The sequence below is a fragment of the Dendronephthya gigantea genome, unplaced genomic scaffold (assembly GCF_004324835.1).
Source record: "Dendronephthya gigantea isolate DGI-Jeju-01 unplaced genomic scaffold, DenGig_1.0 000001F, whole genome shotgun sequence".
Taxonomy (NCBI): Eukaryota; Metazoa; Cnidaria; class Anthozoa; order Malacalcyonacea; family Nephtheidae; genus Dendronephthya; species Dendronephthya gigantea.
This window is the reverse complement of record NW_021163011.1, coordinates 5,331,362-5,350,143: the sequence shown is the minus strand read 5'-3', so window position 1 is coordinate 5,350,143 and position 18,782 is coordinate 5,331,362. Positions and strand designations below refer to the sequence as shown.

General features: G+C 35.9%; 2 protein-coding genes across 2 annotated transcripts; both read right to left on the bottom strand.

Annotated features, from left to right (window-relative positions):
• Nucleotides 1–1,077: 1,077 nt before the first annotated feature.
• Nucleotides 1,078–2,117, bottom strand: LOC114528931. Its single transcript, XM_028550643.1, has one exon. It carries the CDS (start codon nt 1,787–1,789, stop codon nt 1,292–1,294), a length of 498 nt encoding a protein of 165 aa, XP_028406444.1. The 5' UTR covers nt 1,790–2,117; the 3' UTR covers nt 1,078–1,291.
• Nucleotides 2,118–10,070: 7,953 nt separating this feature from the next.
• On the bottom strand, nt 10,071–18,102 carry LOC114528157 (glypican-6-like). Its single transcript, XM_028549762.1, has 6 exons — nt 17,678–18,102; nt 17,365–17,523; nt 11,895–12,583; nt 11,390–11,541; nt 11,162–11,314; nt 10,071–10,837 (listed from the first exon to the last, which is right to left on the bottom strand). The coding sequence occupies exons 1-6, from the start codon at nt 17,823–17,825 to the stop codon at nt 10,204–10,206; spliced, it is 1,935 nt and encodes a 644-aa protein (XP_028405563.1). The 5' UTR covers nt 17,826–18,102; the 3' UTR covers nt 10,071–10,203.
• Nucleotides 18,103–18,782: the final 680 nt, after the last annotated feature.

The window sequence follows — 18,782 nt, the reverse complement described above, 5'->3', positions numbered from 1 at the left end:
TTAGTTACAAATACGACTTTAAGTAAGCTAACAAATATATAATTACACCCATTAATCATTATGCACGAAACTATATAGTCATTTCAATAATTATACTAGCTGGACGCCAAGTGATTGATTGCATGCAGAAGCAATAATTTTACAAAGAAGAAAGAAGAATTCATCTCGACATATTTTGAGCCTACTTTTGTCTTGAGACCCGGCCAGTTCCAATAGCAATGAATGGTGCATGCATGCGCCGTAGTACATGAAGCCACACAACCGACTGAGCGCGCCATGACATGCATCGTTTGAGCTGTGGTTTGAAGTGTTAACATAAAACGCTCTATACTTTGATATTGATAGTCTTTCCTTATAACTATGCATGTGACTGACATGACAAGTTAGCTTTGCTTACATAGACGTATAGAGTTCATGTGATTTTTAAAATTTAGTTAAAAAAGTTATTAGTTTTATTCGCCCACGAATCACGATAGGTGTATACAAGAATCTTAGGAACATCACAATACAAGAATCAATCCTTCATATTACTTATGTATAAACCGGCAGGATACTGCGACCTCATAACACCATTATAACACTGTAACATTGCTATATTGTCTAATCAAATGTATAATGTGACTAATGTCTATATGCCTCCTTAGTACAGTGAACTAGTCTACCTCATTTCCTCATTTTGCAAGCTTACAGTTTTATATCAAAGAATCGAACGTCTTTATAGCAATATCGTTACTTGATGTCCACTGTTGATTGATTCGAGACCTTACATATATAAACCTGCATTTGTGTACTCAGCTGTACCCGATTTTATGACAAGTTCGAACATGTCTGGAAAGCCTCACAAACGGAACGCTATCCTGTGAAGACATTCATGCAACGAACTATTTCGGAGAAAGGTTATATATTGCATTTGTTCAAGTTCAAGACGAGCACGTGGAGAAATGCAAGCAATTGCTACAGCTATATGTGACACTAAAACATGCAGTAACTGTCTTCGCTGAAATAAATCAAACCGCAATCTTTATATCTGCATGCTTTTCTAGTCATAAAGATGATTGCTTCAGACAATAGGCAATACGTTTATCGAATATATTATTTTAAGATACCTTCAATTACCGTCAGACATAATTATTTCTATGTAACTTATATTTAACGTCCCACATGTTTATTTTATGAATTATTTACACATTTAGGGAACCAGAACAAAATACCAGACTCTAGAGTTCATAGAGCTATTTAAATAAAGCTAAAAAGAACAATGTAAAGAGGTCATCGTTGAAACCTTTTGAGGTCATGTCCTAACGTCGCCCTCAAGTCTTTCATTTGATGTGTTTGATGATCTAGAACTGCTTCGATCTCTGTTTGTATATCCTATTGGGAGAAATCCTCTTTCATTGCTATTACGTCCTCCTCTCGACCGGCTTCTTAGGTTATACGGTGAATATCTGCTCGTGCTAGTCTCTGCAATCCTGCTTGTATCCTGTCTTGTAGATGTTGTATGTCTTGCACTTCCAATTGATTCATTGTTGCTTGCTCTTGTTCTGCCTCTGGATGTTATTGGTGTAAAACTAGATTCTGCTAGTGAACTGTTCTCAACTGCCTGCCACGCATAACGGCCTGGTAAAGGATGACCGTTTCGAAAATCAAAGTTCCATTCTTCTTGCTTGCGATCCAGAAGCTGTTCGTTGCCTTCGTCGCCATTTATATTGTTCAACTGTTCACAGCCCTCGTTCGTTGCTGAATCGTCAAACAACCTTCGGCGGACGTTGGCACCTCTCCTATCGCTCATCCCGATCTTACGCTTACGAATCGCTTAAATTTTGATAAATATTTAACGTCCTTTAGAAGATCAATGCCGTTAACTATGAAGTTTTTATGCGTAGTACTACGCGGCTGTACGTTATAAATGAATTTACTACCGACGCGGTTATTTGATCTCTTTAAATGGCTTGTTTCCAAGGTTATGAGGACATCCTGCTGATCATGACTGGCTGACATGCATAGATGCATCCATTGTCTTTCATGAAACATTCAAATAATCGTACTCTTAAATCATTAAACGAACTTGTTTCCATTTTAGTGCATAAATCAGGTCAATTACTAACTAGTGTTTCATTGTCAACTTCTAACGCGGAAGAAGAGTACGAACCCGCTTTAATTTGGACAATTTCTAGCCACGTATCGATCTATTTAGTTTTTCACGACTTCATTTGGTGCATTTATATGCACGTTACGAACATCCGGAATTAATGATTGCATGTAATTTGTAATTCTGATTATAGTGAAGTGTTGAAGCTAAAGCACGATATTGTATGTTTATATATATCTACATATATACTTTCAGATTTTGTTTGTGAAAATGTAGAACTATTTCAATGCAAGGGCAATTCAAGACTGGTACATGCATGGAATACTTTTCATTAGACGAAACGGGATCTGATTTTGAAACATGATGTTGCTTATGGTTTTACTCATATAACATATGCATAAATTTTATGTTGTAAAACCAACTTCGAGCAGTGAACTGCTCTCAACCGAGCATATACGGAAAATACGGTTCTTGAATGTATATATAAATAATCATATAGCCTTGACTTTGTAGATAATATTCATACTCATAAACAACTATTGCTGCCCTAAATTGTAGAAACATTTATGTATCTTTTATATTTTTTATTATTTATGGTTTTTTCACTTGACTTCACTCTGACTCTGTGTTTGTGAACATTTAAGTTTTCTGCCAGTAGTCATGGCAATATATTGGCCATGCAGGTGCATGTGATCAGAATCATCAAACGTAGCTATACATGAAGTTACAAATACATCTCGAGTATATGACTATCAGCCTATAAGCCTTAGGGCTGTTGTATATATACGTATACGCACGTAAAAGTTTAAAATAATTTAAATGATACTTATGAAATCAACGATTGAATAGATGCATAGGGTTGGATTCTGTTGATGATTTAGAGTGTTTTTCTGGCATAAAATTAATTATACAACAAGTTATAGTTTTAAGTTTTTATATATACGTGCGTGCATGCATACGTATATACGCGTGCGAAAAAAACGACAGTGGAAAGCAGCCCTAACTGTAACGACATACAGATCAAGGAGAAATACACAATTTTACATTTCTCATGCATGTCCATATATATTAAATACAGGGGATTCCCTAGCGATTTACGCAGATGAACAGGAAACAAATTTGATCGCTGTACCACGGGTGGTTCATTTTTTTGGCGACTGATGACATGACAATAATGCTGTCTACTGTTTATACATGCAACACGCCATGTTTACCTGCTTTTGCTCTTGTCGTGCACACTTTATAGTTTAGCATAAAACGGCCATAATCTTTCTTGTTTTCTATGAAAACGAGCATGCAGTAAACGAATGAGTACGCACAGATGAGAATAGTATAAATAATTATAAAGCCCTCATGCATGATACTACTGCAGTGTCAATATGAACAAGTATCCCATATGCATATGACAGTCATCGCAAATTGTACAACAACCAATGATTTAGACGGGCTCTGTTTGACACCTCATATAGCTAGCTAAGTCGGATGAAATATAGGTTAAAAAATGTAAACACAAGTGGAGTTATAATTCATTATAACCACACTATGCACTCACCCTGCACATCACGCAACACAAAACATTTTAACGCATATCCCCCCTGGATCTTACAAGTTCGTGCTGCGTGTGTTTCGTTATACTTGATGACAGAAGTTTGTTACAAATATCGAAATGGTCATCAAATGTTTACCTCTAAATTCACATGTTGTGCTTCTTGCACGTTCAGGCTGGACTATGTAAATAAGCAACCGGTTACCTTACTAGCACCAAAAGTCAACCCTTGTCAAACACAAAACAAAACGAAACAAACATACTTTTTGCACATATTGACTTAATTTGTTATCAAAAATATTTAAAACAACATTTGTTTCCTACATATGAAGGAGTAAAGCGTTTATAAACACCATTATTAAAAATTCAATCGGATGGACGCGTAAAACTATTTGCTTTGCCATGTTTTTATCCGGAAAATGTTTGATGAGTTTAAAACATGGCAAGAAATACCTTTTCAATGTCTTATCACGTCACCTTAGAGTGATTTATTGTTTGCCAGTTTAGCTCTCAGACTGAAATCATCATGAAATTACACAGTACTCTATAGAAATATCTTTGCCTTTATGAGTTATGCGACTATGCGTGGTATAAAGTTATTCACAGCATGAAACATTATTATTTTTTGCTTATGAAAATGAAAGTATATTGACTGTATTGTCTTGCTTGATTAAACGATTGATATACAGTCTAAACCTTCGGCACGCTTAGGTATATCATCATATCGATAAATTATTTTAGCTTATGTCGTTGGGAGAAAACCTAAAACTCGTTGATTTTTATGTGGTTCACGTGATGCCATTCTTGTGAATCTAACTGAACTTCTAAATAGAGGCGATGTAAAGTATTAACTATTGTTATTACAACTAGGTCTATGCTTTGGAATAATTTGATTCAGTAGACAGTATAGCGGAGCCAAATTAAATTAGTCTAGCTTTATAATATAGATTTAATCAGCAACTTCTAATTATTTTCAATAATGAATTATGAAGTATGTGAAGTATATACATGGTTTTTAACCCTGAGAATTCTATTTACAAACGCGATAATACACAATAGCAGTTACCTAATTGCTGTTATAGTGTGCATTGTCACGACTTCGACTGGCAGTACCGAGCAGTATCTTTAAGGTCAGAGTATTTACAGTAAAACCATTATCTATATTGGTTGCATCAGTCTAAACTCTATATATAGACTATACAACAACAGTAATTACGGAGGAACTCTTTGTCTACAACCTGAATTAAGTTGTGTTTCAGTTCCTGGTTAAATCATATCCTGGTATGATTACAAAGGCAATAGACTATGTCTATGACTATACTGAAATACATACGCATCATAAATATAATGTTATCAGTTCAATTAGAATGAAGTTACAGTTCAAATATATATGTAATCATGCCTTAGTAATGCTGCATTTTGGTTCTAAATATTGATTTAGCATATTAATATTATTATTATTCGAATAAACCAAATTTACTTGACACTGCTGGCTTGGCATTGCCAGCGAATGTGACACACGCCTGTAGACAATGTCGACGCTGGTTTGTGAGTCTGATCTTAGTTATTTCAATTTCATGCATGCAGCTCAGAATATCAACATGAAAACATATCACCATGCATACCATACATTTAACACATCTCTAATGATCTGATCTGTTGTTGCTTCACTATTAGCAGCGTCGTTGCAATGCTGCATCACATAATCTTCATTCATGGAATTGAGTATCAAATTATTAATAATATTCACGACATATCGCCAGCTTATTTTAAGACTGTGTGTCTGAGTCTACCTGTGAGTCTACCATAACCTTGTTGCTTTCCCGACTACCAGTTTTCTCGTTTGGGGTACCGTTCAATGAGTTGCTTTTGGAAGATTCGTTCTTCTTCAGAGACTGTTTGTTAGGGGTTGTTATCGATAGCTTGCTTGATGTTTGAACGCCTGCATCGCCAACAGATATTGAAGCTATCTCTGTATTCAAATATTTCTCTTTAGATTCCTCGATAACTTTGGCCACTGTATACTGTGCATTAGGAGAGCTTAGATGTTTCTCCTCAATGAAATCATAATTATATTTCACTTTCATCTTCTCAAGGTTTATTAAATTATCTTGTTGAACTCTTCTATGTTCTTCCTCCTTCTCGTGTTCGTCTGCTTTGCCAAACAGACATTTTTTTACCTTATCTGATGGTCGAATGTCTGGTCCCTCATTTTTTCGTTTAACCATTTCGCTATATATGTTAGAATGTGGTCAATAGCGAAAGTCACAGATAAAGTAACAACCTTTTACCGCATCGGCGGCTGAGACATGTCTGAGCAAGGGCGCTCGTACGCATGATGAAATATGATGAAGATAATTTATGCATTTTCCCGCCAAACAAACGTCATTTCCTCCGCGTTTAACACATTCATTCGGCAGTTTGTACCTTTGTACATGATTGAACATTCCTGTTGTTAATACTATAGTCATGTGCAACTTTAATTGATCTTCTTGTATGTACTTGATATAGCCTATAATGCCGGCAAGCTTTGATAATACTTTGTCTTGATGTATATGTAATACAAATATTGTTTAAGGCATAGGCATTGCGTTGCTGTTCTTTGACTTCTTCCCATGCAGTACCTATGACTATGTGTAACGTGAAGCTAAAAAAATACGTGCATTGATACCAAGGCATCTATGTTATAAAAATATATTATCGAATTCTGAGCCCATATATAATTTCTTAGATTGTTCATTGTTGGCGACCTGTCGTCAGTATCCGTAACCACGGCAACTGAAATCTTAATATAGACTAGTTTGTCGCCTTCTAAAGCTTTTTGTAAGATTTATTCTTTCAGGACGTCCATGATTTTTGTTTCAGACTTAATATAGATTATGTCTTAAGCACACAAGAAGTTGGATACATGTTAAATTTTATATACGACGCATTATCAAGATCAAACAAGTTCAGACGTGTTTAAGCATGCCTTAACTATATACAGATTATGTTTCCTGTTCACTTGTAAACTACTCGATTTCTTTATTTTCAGTAAATGCCTGCTGACAAGTAATTAAAAATTTCAGGAAATTTGTGTGTTTATATAGAAAGAAAATTCATTGAAATATAATGCCCTTGGATGCTCTTGACTTAGTGCACATTTTTGACCAGGGACAAACACAGTCAACATGTTTTAACCGGCCAACTTACCTTGTTATTTGACATAGACGGGTCAATGAACGTGATTTTAAAAAACGAGGATTAAAAAAACAAACTCGGAATGTGTGCTTTAGAAAGAAAAAGCTGATTGCCAACTGTGTACGTTTCATATAATTGGAAACTAAACTGGTTAGTTTTGTTGCATTCATATACCACTCTCTAATTTTGACTTTACTGGTTAGAAAACCATGGATAGAGAAAGAAAGCAAGTCCTTAAATCGGCAGTTGTATATATTACTTGATTTGTTAGAACGAAGTCCAGAAGAAAAAATCCTCTTCAATGAAGTCTGTTTACACGATCCAATTTTGTCGGATCCAATTCACTTCTGATGGATGTTTAATGGTCTTTTAACTTGCAATTTAATAAATGACGTGCATGAGAAATATATCAACTAAAGCCAATGCAATGCTGCTTTATCATGCAGTACCGGATTACATCTTCAGAAGTGAATTGGATCCTACAAAATTGCATGGTTGTATGAATAAGCCTTTGATTCCTTGAACACATAATTTGAGTTTTGACTATTTGAATTATCCAAGTCAAGGAATGTGTATAACGTATAAGTTGAAGGCTAGTTTCCACTCAGGAAAATTCTCCTTTGGATCGGACAGGACAGGAAAGTTTTCTTTGTATAAACGCCGCCTGAGAACTCACCGACAAAGGAAATTTTCCTGTCCGTTTCGATCCAAAGGAGACTTTTCCTGAGTGGAAACTAGCCTTAAGAGTGTTGCATAATTCTGAATCAGAGACCGTCTCACTTTCAGTTTAAAAGCCAGAAATGAAAAACTGCTTCAAGGTCACAACCTGCGCTAATATAGTCTAGACTTAAATTTCGCGAATGATCCATCTGGTATTATATAATTACATTGCTAAATATTTAAATTTCATTGCATGGTCACTGAAGTGGTAAACTGATTTATGCTGAGTAATCATCTCTGTGGCGGGAATTCCTCGCATGCATAATTATGTCAACGTGCATCTCTCGCATATTTCAAAACGAAATTCGAAAGCGGTCAAGTCTGAACACGATCTTCAAAGTGTAGATGTTTTGGACGAATAAGGACGTTGCTTGTTGAGGCAAATACGCTTTGAAATACGTAATCAATGGTCGCAATGGATACTCGGAGAATGAAAATAAGAAAAGAAGACGTTGAACCTTCTCATAACGTGATACGACGTTTATTCAAAGAGCCAAGTTTAGAGGAAAAGGAGGCTGAGAATACTGCACACAAACAAGAATTGAACAGGCAAAATGAGAAACGAAAAGCGAAGTATAATTTCGATTTTTTGAATAATAAACCGTTGCAGCTTCCTACTGAATTCTCGTTATACCAATTGGGAGAACACTGTAACAAGTACCGCTTATAACCAACCAATCCGCTACCTGCGATGATATTATTTCTGTTATAGGACTATATTATATGTAGCCGGATTACTTCTAACGATAATACATTTTGACTGTTCTGGGGTGCATAGATCCCAAATCTTATAGAATTTAATTTATATGCTTCTAAAAACTGAAAATTCGCGTCGCGTTGCCGCATCGCGTCCGGTCTGTGTCGACCTTCAGTAGCAAGCATACTTTTTAGCTGTACATGCTACACTTAAGGAGTTAGTTCTTCAGGGCCTTCCTCGCTGTATTTGTGTTGTATTTGTGCTCTGTTGAAAAATGTGCAATTTACTCTGAGCCGGATAGTCATGAAGACACTTTTAAGTTGGCCATTACTCAAATCTCTTCAGTATTAAAATGCTTATACCGAACCCAAAATTAAAATTCAAGCTGTATTATAGCAAAAGTGAAATGATTGAGTTTTATATATATACTATATAATCTGTTTTCACTGTAAATTAAAAGTGAAAACGCTGTGTATATTTATACAGTCAATCTGCATGCATATTGTTAATTGAACCCAGTCAGTGGAAAAGGTGGAGGAAATGGCGAATTGAGATTATCTCAAATTGGCGGGGAAAATGAATAGGGGCTGGGTCCGTACGTTGTGATGACTGTACCGAATATACTATAATTATAATTAGCATTGATTGTTTAATAAGAAAAAATTAATAGTCGAATTAACAGATTACTTTTCTTGCTGGTGCTAAATATGCTAATATACTTTTTAAATTCCATCCCTTCAGGAGACATGGGCCTCGTCCCATTTCAAAATGATTTTCTTTTCATTTTTTTTTAATTTCATTTTAGCGTTTACTTAGCCTGCGCGCAGACGCCCTGAAAAGCCAGGCGGCTAGCGTTTACTCTACTTGTGGTAATTTCATACGGCATTGCATATTTCATTACGCAATTTTCTCCGCCACTAGGACCTACTTCTTTAGGCAGGCCGGCCGGCCGGTTTGAACCTCTTTAAAAACATGAAGAAAAAAACTGAGAAAAACGGTTATATAATGTGAATTTTTTCAAAAGAACCAATTAACCTTATGTCTTATGCAATTTCCAACGTTTTAAGCAATTCCATCTATATATATGCATTCCGGCAAAATGTACAAAACCGAATAATTCACACTTACACGCGTGTAATTTAATTTTCACTCAGCTCCTATATATATATAATATATATACGGTTACAAATATACTAAAATATACTTACATACAGTTTTATTAGAAAATAAAATGTTGAAAGAGATTTATATATATAGATTACAGCAACTATATATAAAGTTTAGTACAACGATTTCGATCTTATAGCTCAATGTTGCAGATATTGGTATATATATAAAGTATTAAATTTTTTCATTTGGAGAAATAACATTTTTTATGTCTAAACGATATGCTTGGCCCTAAGGTTTATGCGGGTTTAGATTTAGAGTTTTTATGTTTACAGAACACAACCTTTATTGAGCTGCATGAATATATAGTATTAATAATATTATTTCTATGATATATAGACCATTAAATTCGAATTGACGCAAAAACATGTCATGTGACAGAACATAATGCTTTAAAAAAATAATGAGGTAGAAGAAGACTATACTATATACAACAATATTAGTATATGATGTGTGAAACGAGTCGGAGTAACGTCGTTATTTTCAAGCGATTGTGTTTTTAATTGTACATGCGGGTATATATACGTTTCATTCATTGATTTACCGACAACCACTACAATTTAATCTCTTTAAATTCAACCACCATATCTACTGAATTGCTATTTATTAACACGAGACAAAATATTTTCTAGTTTTCACTCAATTTTCAATTCATGCAATTTGACTTCGCCCACAGAAGAAACATATCATGCACACTTGAATTACGATTATTTCATGCATGTTAAAATTACAACTTGAATACTTCCAATTCAACGCAGGTAAACAACTATCATTGTCTGTCTCAAAACTCATCTTAAGTTTGAACTAAATGTTGTTTAGGCCTACGAATATTAGAAATAGTAACAGGACGTGTGACATTACGTTAACATCAGTACCATTATCCGGAGGCCGAGTTCCAATAATGTTCTTGACATGAATTATTGGCTCATCATCTTTTTTGCGTGTTGGATTGAACAAGATATTCGGCTCCCTCGTGGGATCCGTGTCATTATCTCCAGAGCCAGACTGGATATTCAAATCCTCATCGTCGGTAATGGCTATGTCTGTTACTGATATCGGAGTTGTAGTGTACTCGTTGTATGATGATGTACCAGAGCCTTCATCCCCACCATCCGTAGCAGGATTAACCACATGGGGTGGCTTAGTAGAACTGTCTGAAGGATCAGGGGGGTACGTTAGTCTGGTCAGGGCATGGAAAGGATATCTAGTTGTAAATAATTCACCAGAACCAGAGCCTGATCCACTTCCTGACGCAGATCCATTGCCGCTCGCACTATAATCCGGTTCACCATTTCCATCTTCATCAACATTGCCGTCTTTGTCGGGATCCGAAACACTTTCTGCAATTCTTCGAAAGTTCAGCATTTGTTCTACAAACAACCGTCGTGAATTGCCTCCACCAATGTTTACATTAATACTTGGTTCTCTTCCTGAATTTCTAAAAACGTGTGAAATATAGTAGATTTGAGAAGAAAAAATCATTCACAATGTCAATGCGTCGAAATTTTTTCGATTTGAAATATTTTTGAAATCCTGAGGTTATTTGAATTAACAGTGAACAAAGGTAAACGTTTTGATATATTTTCTGCTATGTAGAATCAATACAGCGGAGGGGGGAAATAGGTGAGCTACGGGGACAGGTGTTTCTCCCGTCTCTTTAATACCACGAGGGGTATGTGAGGCAGAGATTGCCTTTCAATTTGTAAGATTCTTTTGTCAAATGGCTGTCTTTCGTTAATTCAACAACAATAAAACGACTTACTTTCCCATCTCTACTCCATTCCAACAACTTTGATTTTGGTTGCGAGAGACCAAAATTTGACCACCACAAATTTTCTCTGGTAGGGATTCGATACGACGAATCCATGAATTTGTTATAATCCCTGCGATCTTTTCTCGAAAATCTCTAGTAAACCTTAGTGGAATAGAAAATGACAATTTTATTTGACATTCAGGTGAATGCAGAGAGTAGTTAAACACGACGTCTTACGTGTCCAAAGGCAGCGGTAGTTGCTCGGATGTCGATGAAGGTGAAACTAAATCCGAGCTTCTTCGTACTCGTTCTCCCTCTAAGTACAGATCACCTCCGCTGTTGTCTATTTCTCTTTTCTTCCTGTTCCCTGAGGGACACAAGGCTTTCGCCTAAAGAAATGAAAATAATACACTTGTTGTAGACTCAGAGGTAAATTCATTTGGATTCACTTGCATGAACTAAATAAAAACAAGTCTCATTATCTTAAGGTGTACCCGCACCTCAAGCACCCGTACCCGCGAGGTGCAGCAACTGGGCAGAAATAGGTATAGAGCGAGGGGGGGAGGCAAGAAGGAAGAGTTATTAGCTTACATCTGTGGCAACAGTTAAGAGTTTCATTCAAGAGTTTATACATTACACTAATTAATCTCGTGGTATAACAAGCTTCTCGTGAACAATAGCATGCATGCAAACGAAAGAAATAAAATGTTAAAATGAAATGTGAGCAAGCAATGCCACAAACCTTCACAAAAATGGTAGAGAATTTACGTTGAAACTCCATAATGGCACTTGAAATGTCGTAGGAAAGCTGTCCAAATACAGCTTCAATGTCATAACGACCATCGAGACCTTCGCTTAGTAAGTACACACCGCGAATAAAACCATTCCATTGCGACTCAAGGAGTGCGTCGAGTACAAAACAAGACTGAAGAAGATTATGACACGTTGCATTGCACACTAAAGCATTAGGTATTCCTTCACACACCGAGCAGTATTGCATCTTAGTAAAGACTTCCCTGCACTCGTCTCGTGACAAGTAGTTGATGACAGATTGCGTCATATTACTACCGGCTTGAAGTCCGACAACAAATGTTCGGGCATAGACGAGTGTCGACTTTAACTGATTCGTAATTTGCATTTGGTAGTTTCCAAATGGTTTAATTTCCTTAATTCGATCTGATGTACAGGATAAGAATCCTGGGTTATTGGACAAATTGCTTTTTAGTAGCTTTAACATCGTACTTTGAATTCTTTGAAAAAACAAATTGAATGATTTGTCAAGATCTACATCACCATTCAGATAGTACTCTTCTAAGGTGGAGAAAAAGTCGTCGAAAATATCACGGTTCCGTTGGTACATAGCTTTGTAGGTTAAAAGAAGCATAGTGTGCCACTTTACTTTCGACGTTTTTAGCAAATTCCTGAAGTAACCTGGAAGATAATAATTATAATAAATATGTATTTACTTTTCCTTTTCCATAGAAAGATTTAAATTTCTTTGACAGTTAACCTTAATTACTGATTAATTAATAGATACAAAAAATATTATGAAAGAGTATCACGCCGACACGCAGATTTTTAATCTCGGGGGGTGAGGGGCTGTGATGTTCCGTTCACAACTTTTAAATGTATTGTATGTACAGCACTGACGCTCCCCCGGCTCAGAATCGTAGAGAACCAGCTTAGAATAGCAGAGAATAGTAGTAGACGTTAATATACCGCTTGCCCCTACGCTGTGCCTGGCAATGGAAAGTATTCTTCACGATACCAAGAAAAAACGCATTACAAGATATTGAATCTGTTATTGAACGTTTCTAGAAATGACGCATGTAATGTATAGACTCCAAGATGTAATGTTATAATTTTTCAGGATACCAACGGGTAGAGGCTGTATGGAGCACCATAAATCAATTATAAACCTTTTTCTTATTCTACACACGGACAAAATAAATGTATATATTATGCCCATGTATTAATTAAATGCAAAATTATAAATTGCAGGCCGGCGATCACGCTAATTGACGATGATTTTATAATTTCAAAGTTCTTTTTTGTTAGATATATATAGGTTATGTAAGAACTTAGATTGTTTTGTTCTTCTTTCATGTTAAAGACAAACCACAAAAGATCACGGAATATTGAAGATTAATGCAACTCCAGATGAAAATGTATTTGATGCTCTTATGAAATATTTCTTCTTAAATATATATCCTGATATTGACGTTTCTTCAACGTCTATGTTTTGAAGTATTTAAAGACAAGCAGATATTGTACCTCAAAGAACAACATCACGGAGGCAAAAAGATTCTTTATTTTTTTGTTCATAAGATTCTTCACTGATAGTTTAAAATTATGCATGAGTAATCAGACTGTCCGTTGTCACGCAATTTTTACCTTTTCAATAAACTTAATGATATAGTTTATCTCGCAGTATATAACATCCATATGTATAACATCCAGTGTAGGATGGAAGATATATTTGTGTATTTGTTTCTCTGCCACCTATATTGAAATCTTGGTCGGTAGTGCAGAATGGGTTGTATATGCTAATAAGTATAATAGCGAATTTTTTTACTGCAAAACATACTACCGCAAATGTTAATTTAGATTTTTCATATCGGTAAGATGAAAAACAATATCTTCTTTTTTTAACAACACAACGCATCAAGAGAGTCGCTTCTACGCGCGCAAATATTATTCTGGAATGCACTTAGGCTAAAATCTTCAAGTACTGAAATCTGAGGAAGACAGAAAGATCGTAAAGAGAAGCGAGGGCAAAAGTCAAGAGGTTGTGGGGTGTGCTACAAATTATCCATGCGGTAGAGCAGGGCAGGGTAGATGTTGTCGTAGCAATTAGAGTGTTGACTAGAATACACTGGGCATGGCAAATAGCAACTATACCTACGAAAATCGAATTCGGAATTAATTTTCTTCCGGAGAACACAAAGAACCGAGAAAAATAGAAGGATTAACTTAAGGACGGGAACGGCAAGGACGACGTGAAAATGGCGAACTAGCGTGACATGTCCATATGCCCATGCATAGATAGGCGCATCACTATATTATTTATTTGCCATTTTGCGTCGTCTTTGATGTTCACGTTCTCCGGCTGCCTAAAACTACCATACGAGCGTCGCTATCATAATACGACGATTGAAGATTGATTCAGAACATGATGCCAATTTGAGCTTTACTATTAAGATACACAGTCACTCAGAAAGACTTTTCTAGGGGTTCGCGTGATGTATTAATTTTTTTCAATTGGGTTCCGGATGTTTATTAATTTTGGCTTCATTTTGGTTAGGTATAGTCTCTGCATCCAGTGTATTATGAGATCAGTGACAGAAACAGTCGTTTTCTATACTGGTCGAGTTTTTAAGTCACTACATGAAGCATATTCTAAAATGTTCTCCTCTTGAAAGGCTGTGAAGCTATTTCAAATGGAATAATTTATATTTCCACACGAGCAATCCAACACACCAAAAATATACGACAATTAAAATTCAGGGGCCGGTTGTATGAAAGCCGGATAGCGCTATCCACCGGATAGTGTTTTTTTCAATCGCTTTAAAATCGCCCGTTTTTTGGCATAACTTTGATTAAATTTTAGCATTCCTAAATCGAAGATCTTCTTTAATAATTGTTGGTTCCAAATATGAAATCTATTGCTTTTCAACAATTTTTAGAACGGTTGAAAAAATCACTATCCGGTGGATAGCGCTATCCGGCTTTCATACAACCGGCCCCAGACAACTTGAGTTGACGTTTCCTACGGCTACAATCAATTCCTAGCTGGTCGCTAAATGCGAGTTCAAAGTGTTTATAAAACATTTGAGTTGAATGCGCAAGGAATAACAACATGCACCTGACACTAAGAGCAGACTATCAGATATTCCTATGAATATAATAACAATATACAACAACAATAGATAATAACAACTACTGTATGTTAATAATGGCTTGGGAGAATTATATTTCCTATTTATAGTTCGCAGTTGACAGCACAACACAGTTTTCATATAAATATTTTCGTTTTTGCCATATTGATTGATAGGGAAATATTGCCCCTTTATATTTATAGTAACAAAATTCAGAAAGATATAAGCTGCGACATGTCAGTCACATTCACATTAAAAACGAGGTCGGTATAGGTATATACCCTTCACCGACCTCACGCAGTATCTGAGTCGACATAGCCTATAGCTAATATTCAGCAAATATATATCACTCAGAAGAATAGCCAAATATTTCGTCAAAAATTAGAAACAATATGCTCATACTGCGTCAGGCTATCGTCAGTAGGCATGCGATAGTTTCACTATATATTGCCTACAACCGCTGCTTGCAATATACAAGCTGCTCATGAGCATCAGCATTATAGCCTATATAAAAAATGCAGGACGACTTGCATTATAAGAAGTGTACCCTTTAAATGAACTCAAGTGAATTTCTCCCTCAAGCGAATCATAAACATCTGTGTCGAACATGGTCTGGTGTTAATAATTATACATGCAGTAGCCATGCAGATATTATATAGTGGCATGTCTCGTAGAATATTTGCGATACAAAATACATTGCGAGTTGAAAGAGAATATCACAATTTAACTTCTAGTCGTAAAGAATCGAGTAGAATATTTCACTAATAACACTTTTTATGTTTTGAATTGGGAAACAGATGCAATCTAAATTCCTATAAATATCACCCAAATGACTCTGTTAGGTAATGACTAATGTTTTACTTTTATACCATCGAATTCAACCACAAAGTCAAAATGTGTAAATGATATAAAACGGAGTACAATGAAGGATACGCGGCTAAATATTACCCGTTAGTTTCAGTTCTTATAGGGCTACAAAGACAGAATTTTTCTTCAAAATCATGCATGCAGTGTTACCATTATCAAGCATACACGGCGAAATATTGATTATTGTCTTTACCACTATGCATGTCCTCACTGTAAAAAATTTGTCACTTTGTTTTTCACTATGTCTGTGTCTCTGCATTTTATATTACGTTCGTATGGAGGGTTATAAGATAATAATACAACCGGAATTTTCTTCTTCTCAAATCATTTTCACGTTACGACACAGTTCTATATAATTCACAGTTCTATAAGGTCGACCCAGTTCTATGACTATGTCAACTTTAGAAACACGCATGACCCTTGGCATATGCAAAACGCGTTTTTCATACACACTGTTCAATCTTATATAAAACCTTACAAATTTTGGTTAGATCAAAGGACAGAATTTACAATGTCCGTAAGACCGTAACAATATAATCCAAATCATATAATAGACTATAGTTAGTAATGGATACACATTATTTTACGTCTCAGACAACTAAATTGTTCATTTGTCAATATATATACAAATGTAAAAAAGTGTATGATGTCTTTTTGATTAATTTCTAACACTAATACTCAATTTATGTGTCATGAGATAGGCGGATGAAGAAAACAATAGTGCATGTTTTCCCCAAGCATCTGTCTCTATTTTTCAACACAACTGCGTACATGCGAGCTATATATGCTTTTCAATCCACCATATGACACTCATTTACCTTTTATATCTTAGTGGTGAATAGTGTCGGATCAGTGCTATGTTTCTGCCGAATCTATTTCATTTGAACAGATTTGGCGTCAAAATAGACAGGTAGAAAGATAAATTTTAATGTCTAAGCGTAGGAAATTCGTTGATGTTTTTCTGCGGTTTTCGCGGCGTCATTTGACAATATAAGAAGTACATGCCTGTGGATCATTTTGCGTTAAAGTTAATTGAAGGGTGATATTTCGATGAGTGACTGACAACTTATCGTTTAATGAAATTTCAAAAAGACAATCATACCACGGTAGGCTTGTAGCCGCACGATTTCGCACTAATGTCAACCATATTCGGAACGCTTGATTAGTTCAAGAAAACAGAAACGTTTCAAAAGGCGGCCATTCAAAATAAGTGTGACGCAAAAGCCAATCTGAAAACTAATGACTAATGTTGCAAAAACCGATAACAACGGCTCTTCAGTGTTGATAAATAGAATTTATTCAACCCCCAAAAAACGGCAAACAAAATACTGATTTAAAATTCTAATAAATAATAAAGTATTTATGATGCATAAACTACAACAATGAAGCTTAAAGCATTAGTACTAGACTATCTGTGATCATGACTTGCCTTATTACAAAAACCCACATTCAATAAAACACACTTACCGTCAAATAGGGACGCTTGTGCTGTTAGAAAGTGATGTGTGGCATTCATTTCTTCATTTATAGCACCTTCTAGAACCCCGCTGCTTCTCATGTACAATTCGTTCTCCATTTGCTTCGAACAACATGTCAAATTACTCCGACATATTTTCAAATTATGACCTATAGATATAAGACAACAGTGTCGAAATCATGGAACAAAACCATGATAATCAGATTTACATTTACATCCACAAAGTTTACAGCGACGCATTATTAATATTGCTTCACTATATAGCGTTAGGCGAGCATTGTTTAAACATTGTAATTCGCAAACCTTGGCTCGGATTCTTCAATATTAAAGTCTGTGGAATGTTTTGACGGGCACTTGTAAGCTGCGAACATGTTTTCTTGCCATTCTTGGTCACACAGTCCACTCTAGCGTGTGAAATGAACAGAAACACGAGCAGGAGAAACCCATTCATGATCACAATATAATTTCAGAGTTTACAAAATAAATTTATACTACACTGCCTTGGCAGCGTGTCTCAATTTTAGTACAAGTATACCCTGTATGATATCATTGACAACACGCCGAGTTTGTTGAAATCAGACTTTTCAGCAATGCCCAATACAGCAGCGCCTCATGTATTAAGTCGAGCGAAAAGCGCCAGTTCGATAATCGATATTCATATAAGTGATGTTGTTGAGACGCGACTAACCCGCTGCTATCATGTTACCACAATGATGGCACAACCGGAATACATCGTGGGGGTGGGAACAATAAGATTTGAAAAAATGGGCTCGGCGTTTGTTTGTTCTATATGCGGATATGGACCATTTGAGACTTAACTCATTAATGAGCGCTAAAACAATTGTATGAAAAGATAACGCTAAAATATTCAATTTCGTTCTTAAGAATACAAGAATCCAAATAATCGACTGTTCAAAATATTTTATGGTTGAGTGAGTTGTGTCTAACCTCGTGCCTCCTGTATTTGCCGTCGTCCCGTGTTTCCATGTGTAACGTTTACCTTTTAATTCCTCCCATCTGTTCCTCACAGCCAACGTCAAAGACAAAGTATCATCATATCGATACGTTTAAAAGAAGTTAACGCTGCTTTCCATGCGTATCAAAAACGCACACTTGGAAAGCATCCATTGTCAGAAAGTGGGTTGTGTGATACCTGAATATTTAGATAGCTCCGAGGAGCGTGGGGCCGGTTGTTCATAGGCAGGGTTAAATCTCTATCCCTATAGGTTAGTTTGCTTTGGTAATTTTGCCTCGCTGGAAAGCGAAGATCCTTTATTTGAAAACCCATTTTTTATTTGATTTCAATTTTTTCATTTTGGCCATGGTGTAGGAACTCTGATGGCTTGTGCAGTATACTGCAATTCTTTTATGCGTTATGTGAGAATCTAAACACCGGCATGCAGAGATG

Bases quoted from the DNA above. Each gene is read 5' to 3' on its own strand.
- LOC114528931 (XM_028550643.1), bottom strand. From the start codon at position 1,789: ATGAGCGATAGGAGAGGTGCCAACGTCCGCCGAAGGTTGTTTGACGAT.
- LOC114528157 (XM_028549762.1), bottom strand. From the start codon at position 17,825: ATGAATGGGTTTCTCCTGCTCGTGTTTCTGTTCATTTCACACGCTAGA. The intron at 12,584-17,364 runs GTAAGTGTGTTT...ATTATCTTCCAG, and splicing joins ACAAGCGTCCCTATTTGACG to GTTACTTCAGGAATTTGCTA. The intron at 11,542-11,894 runs GTTTGTGGCATT...TCATTTCTTTAG, and splicing joins TCTCTACCATTTTTGTGAAG to GCGAAAGCCTTGTGTCCCTC.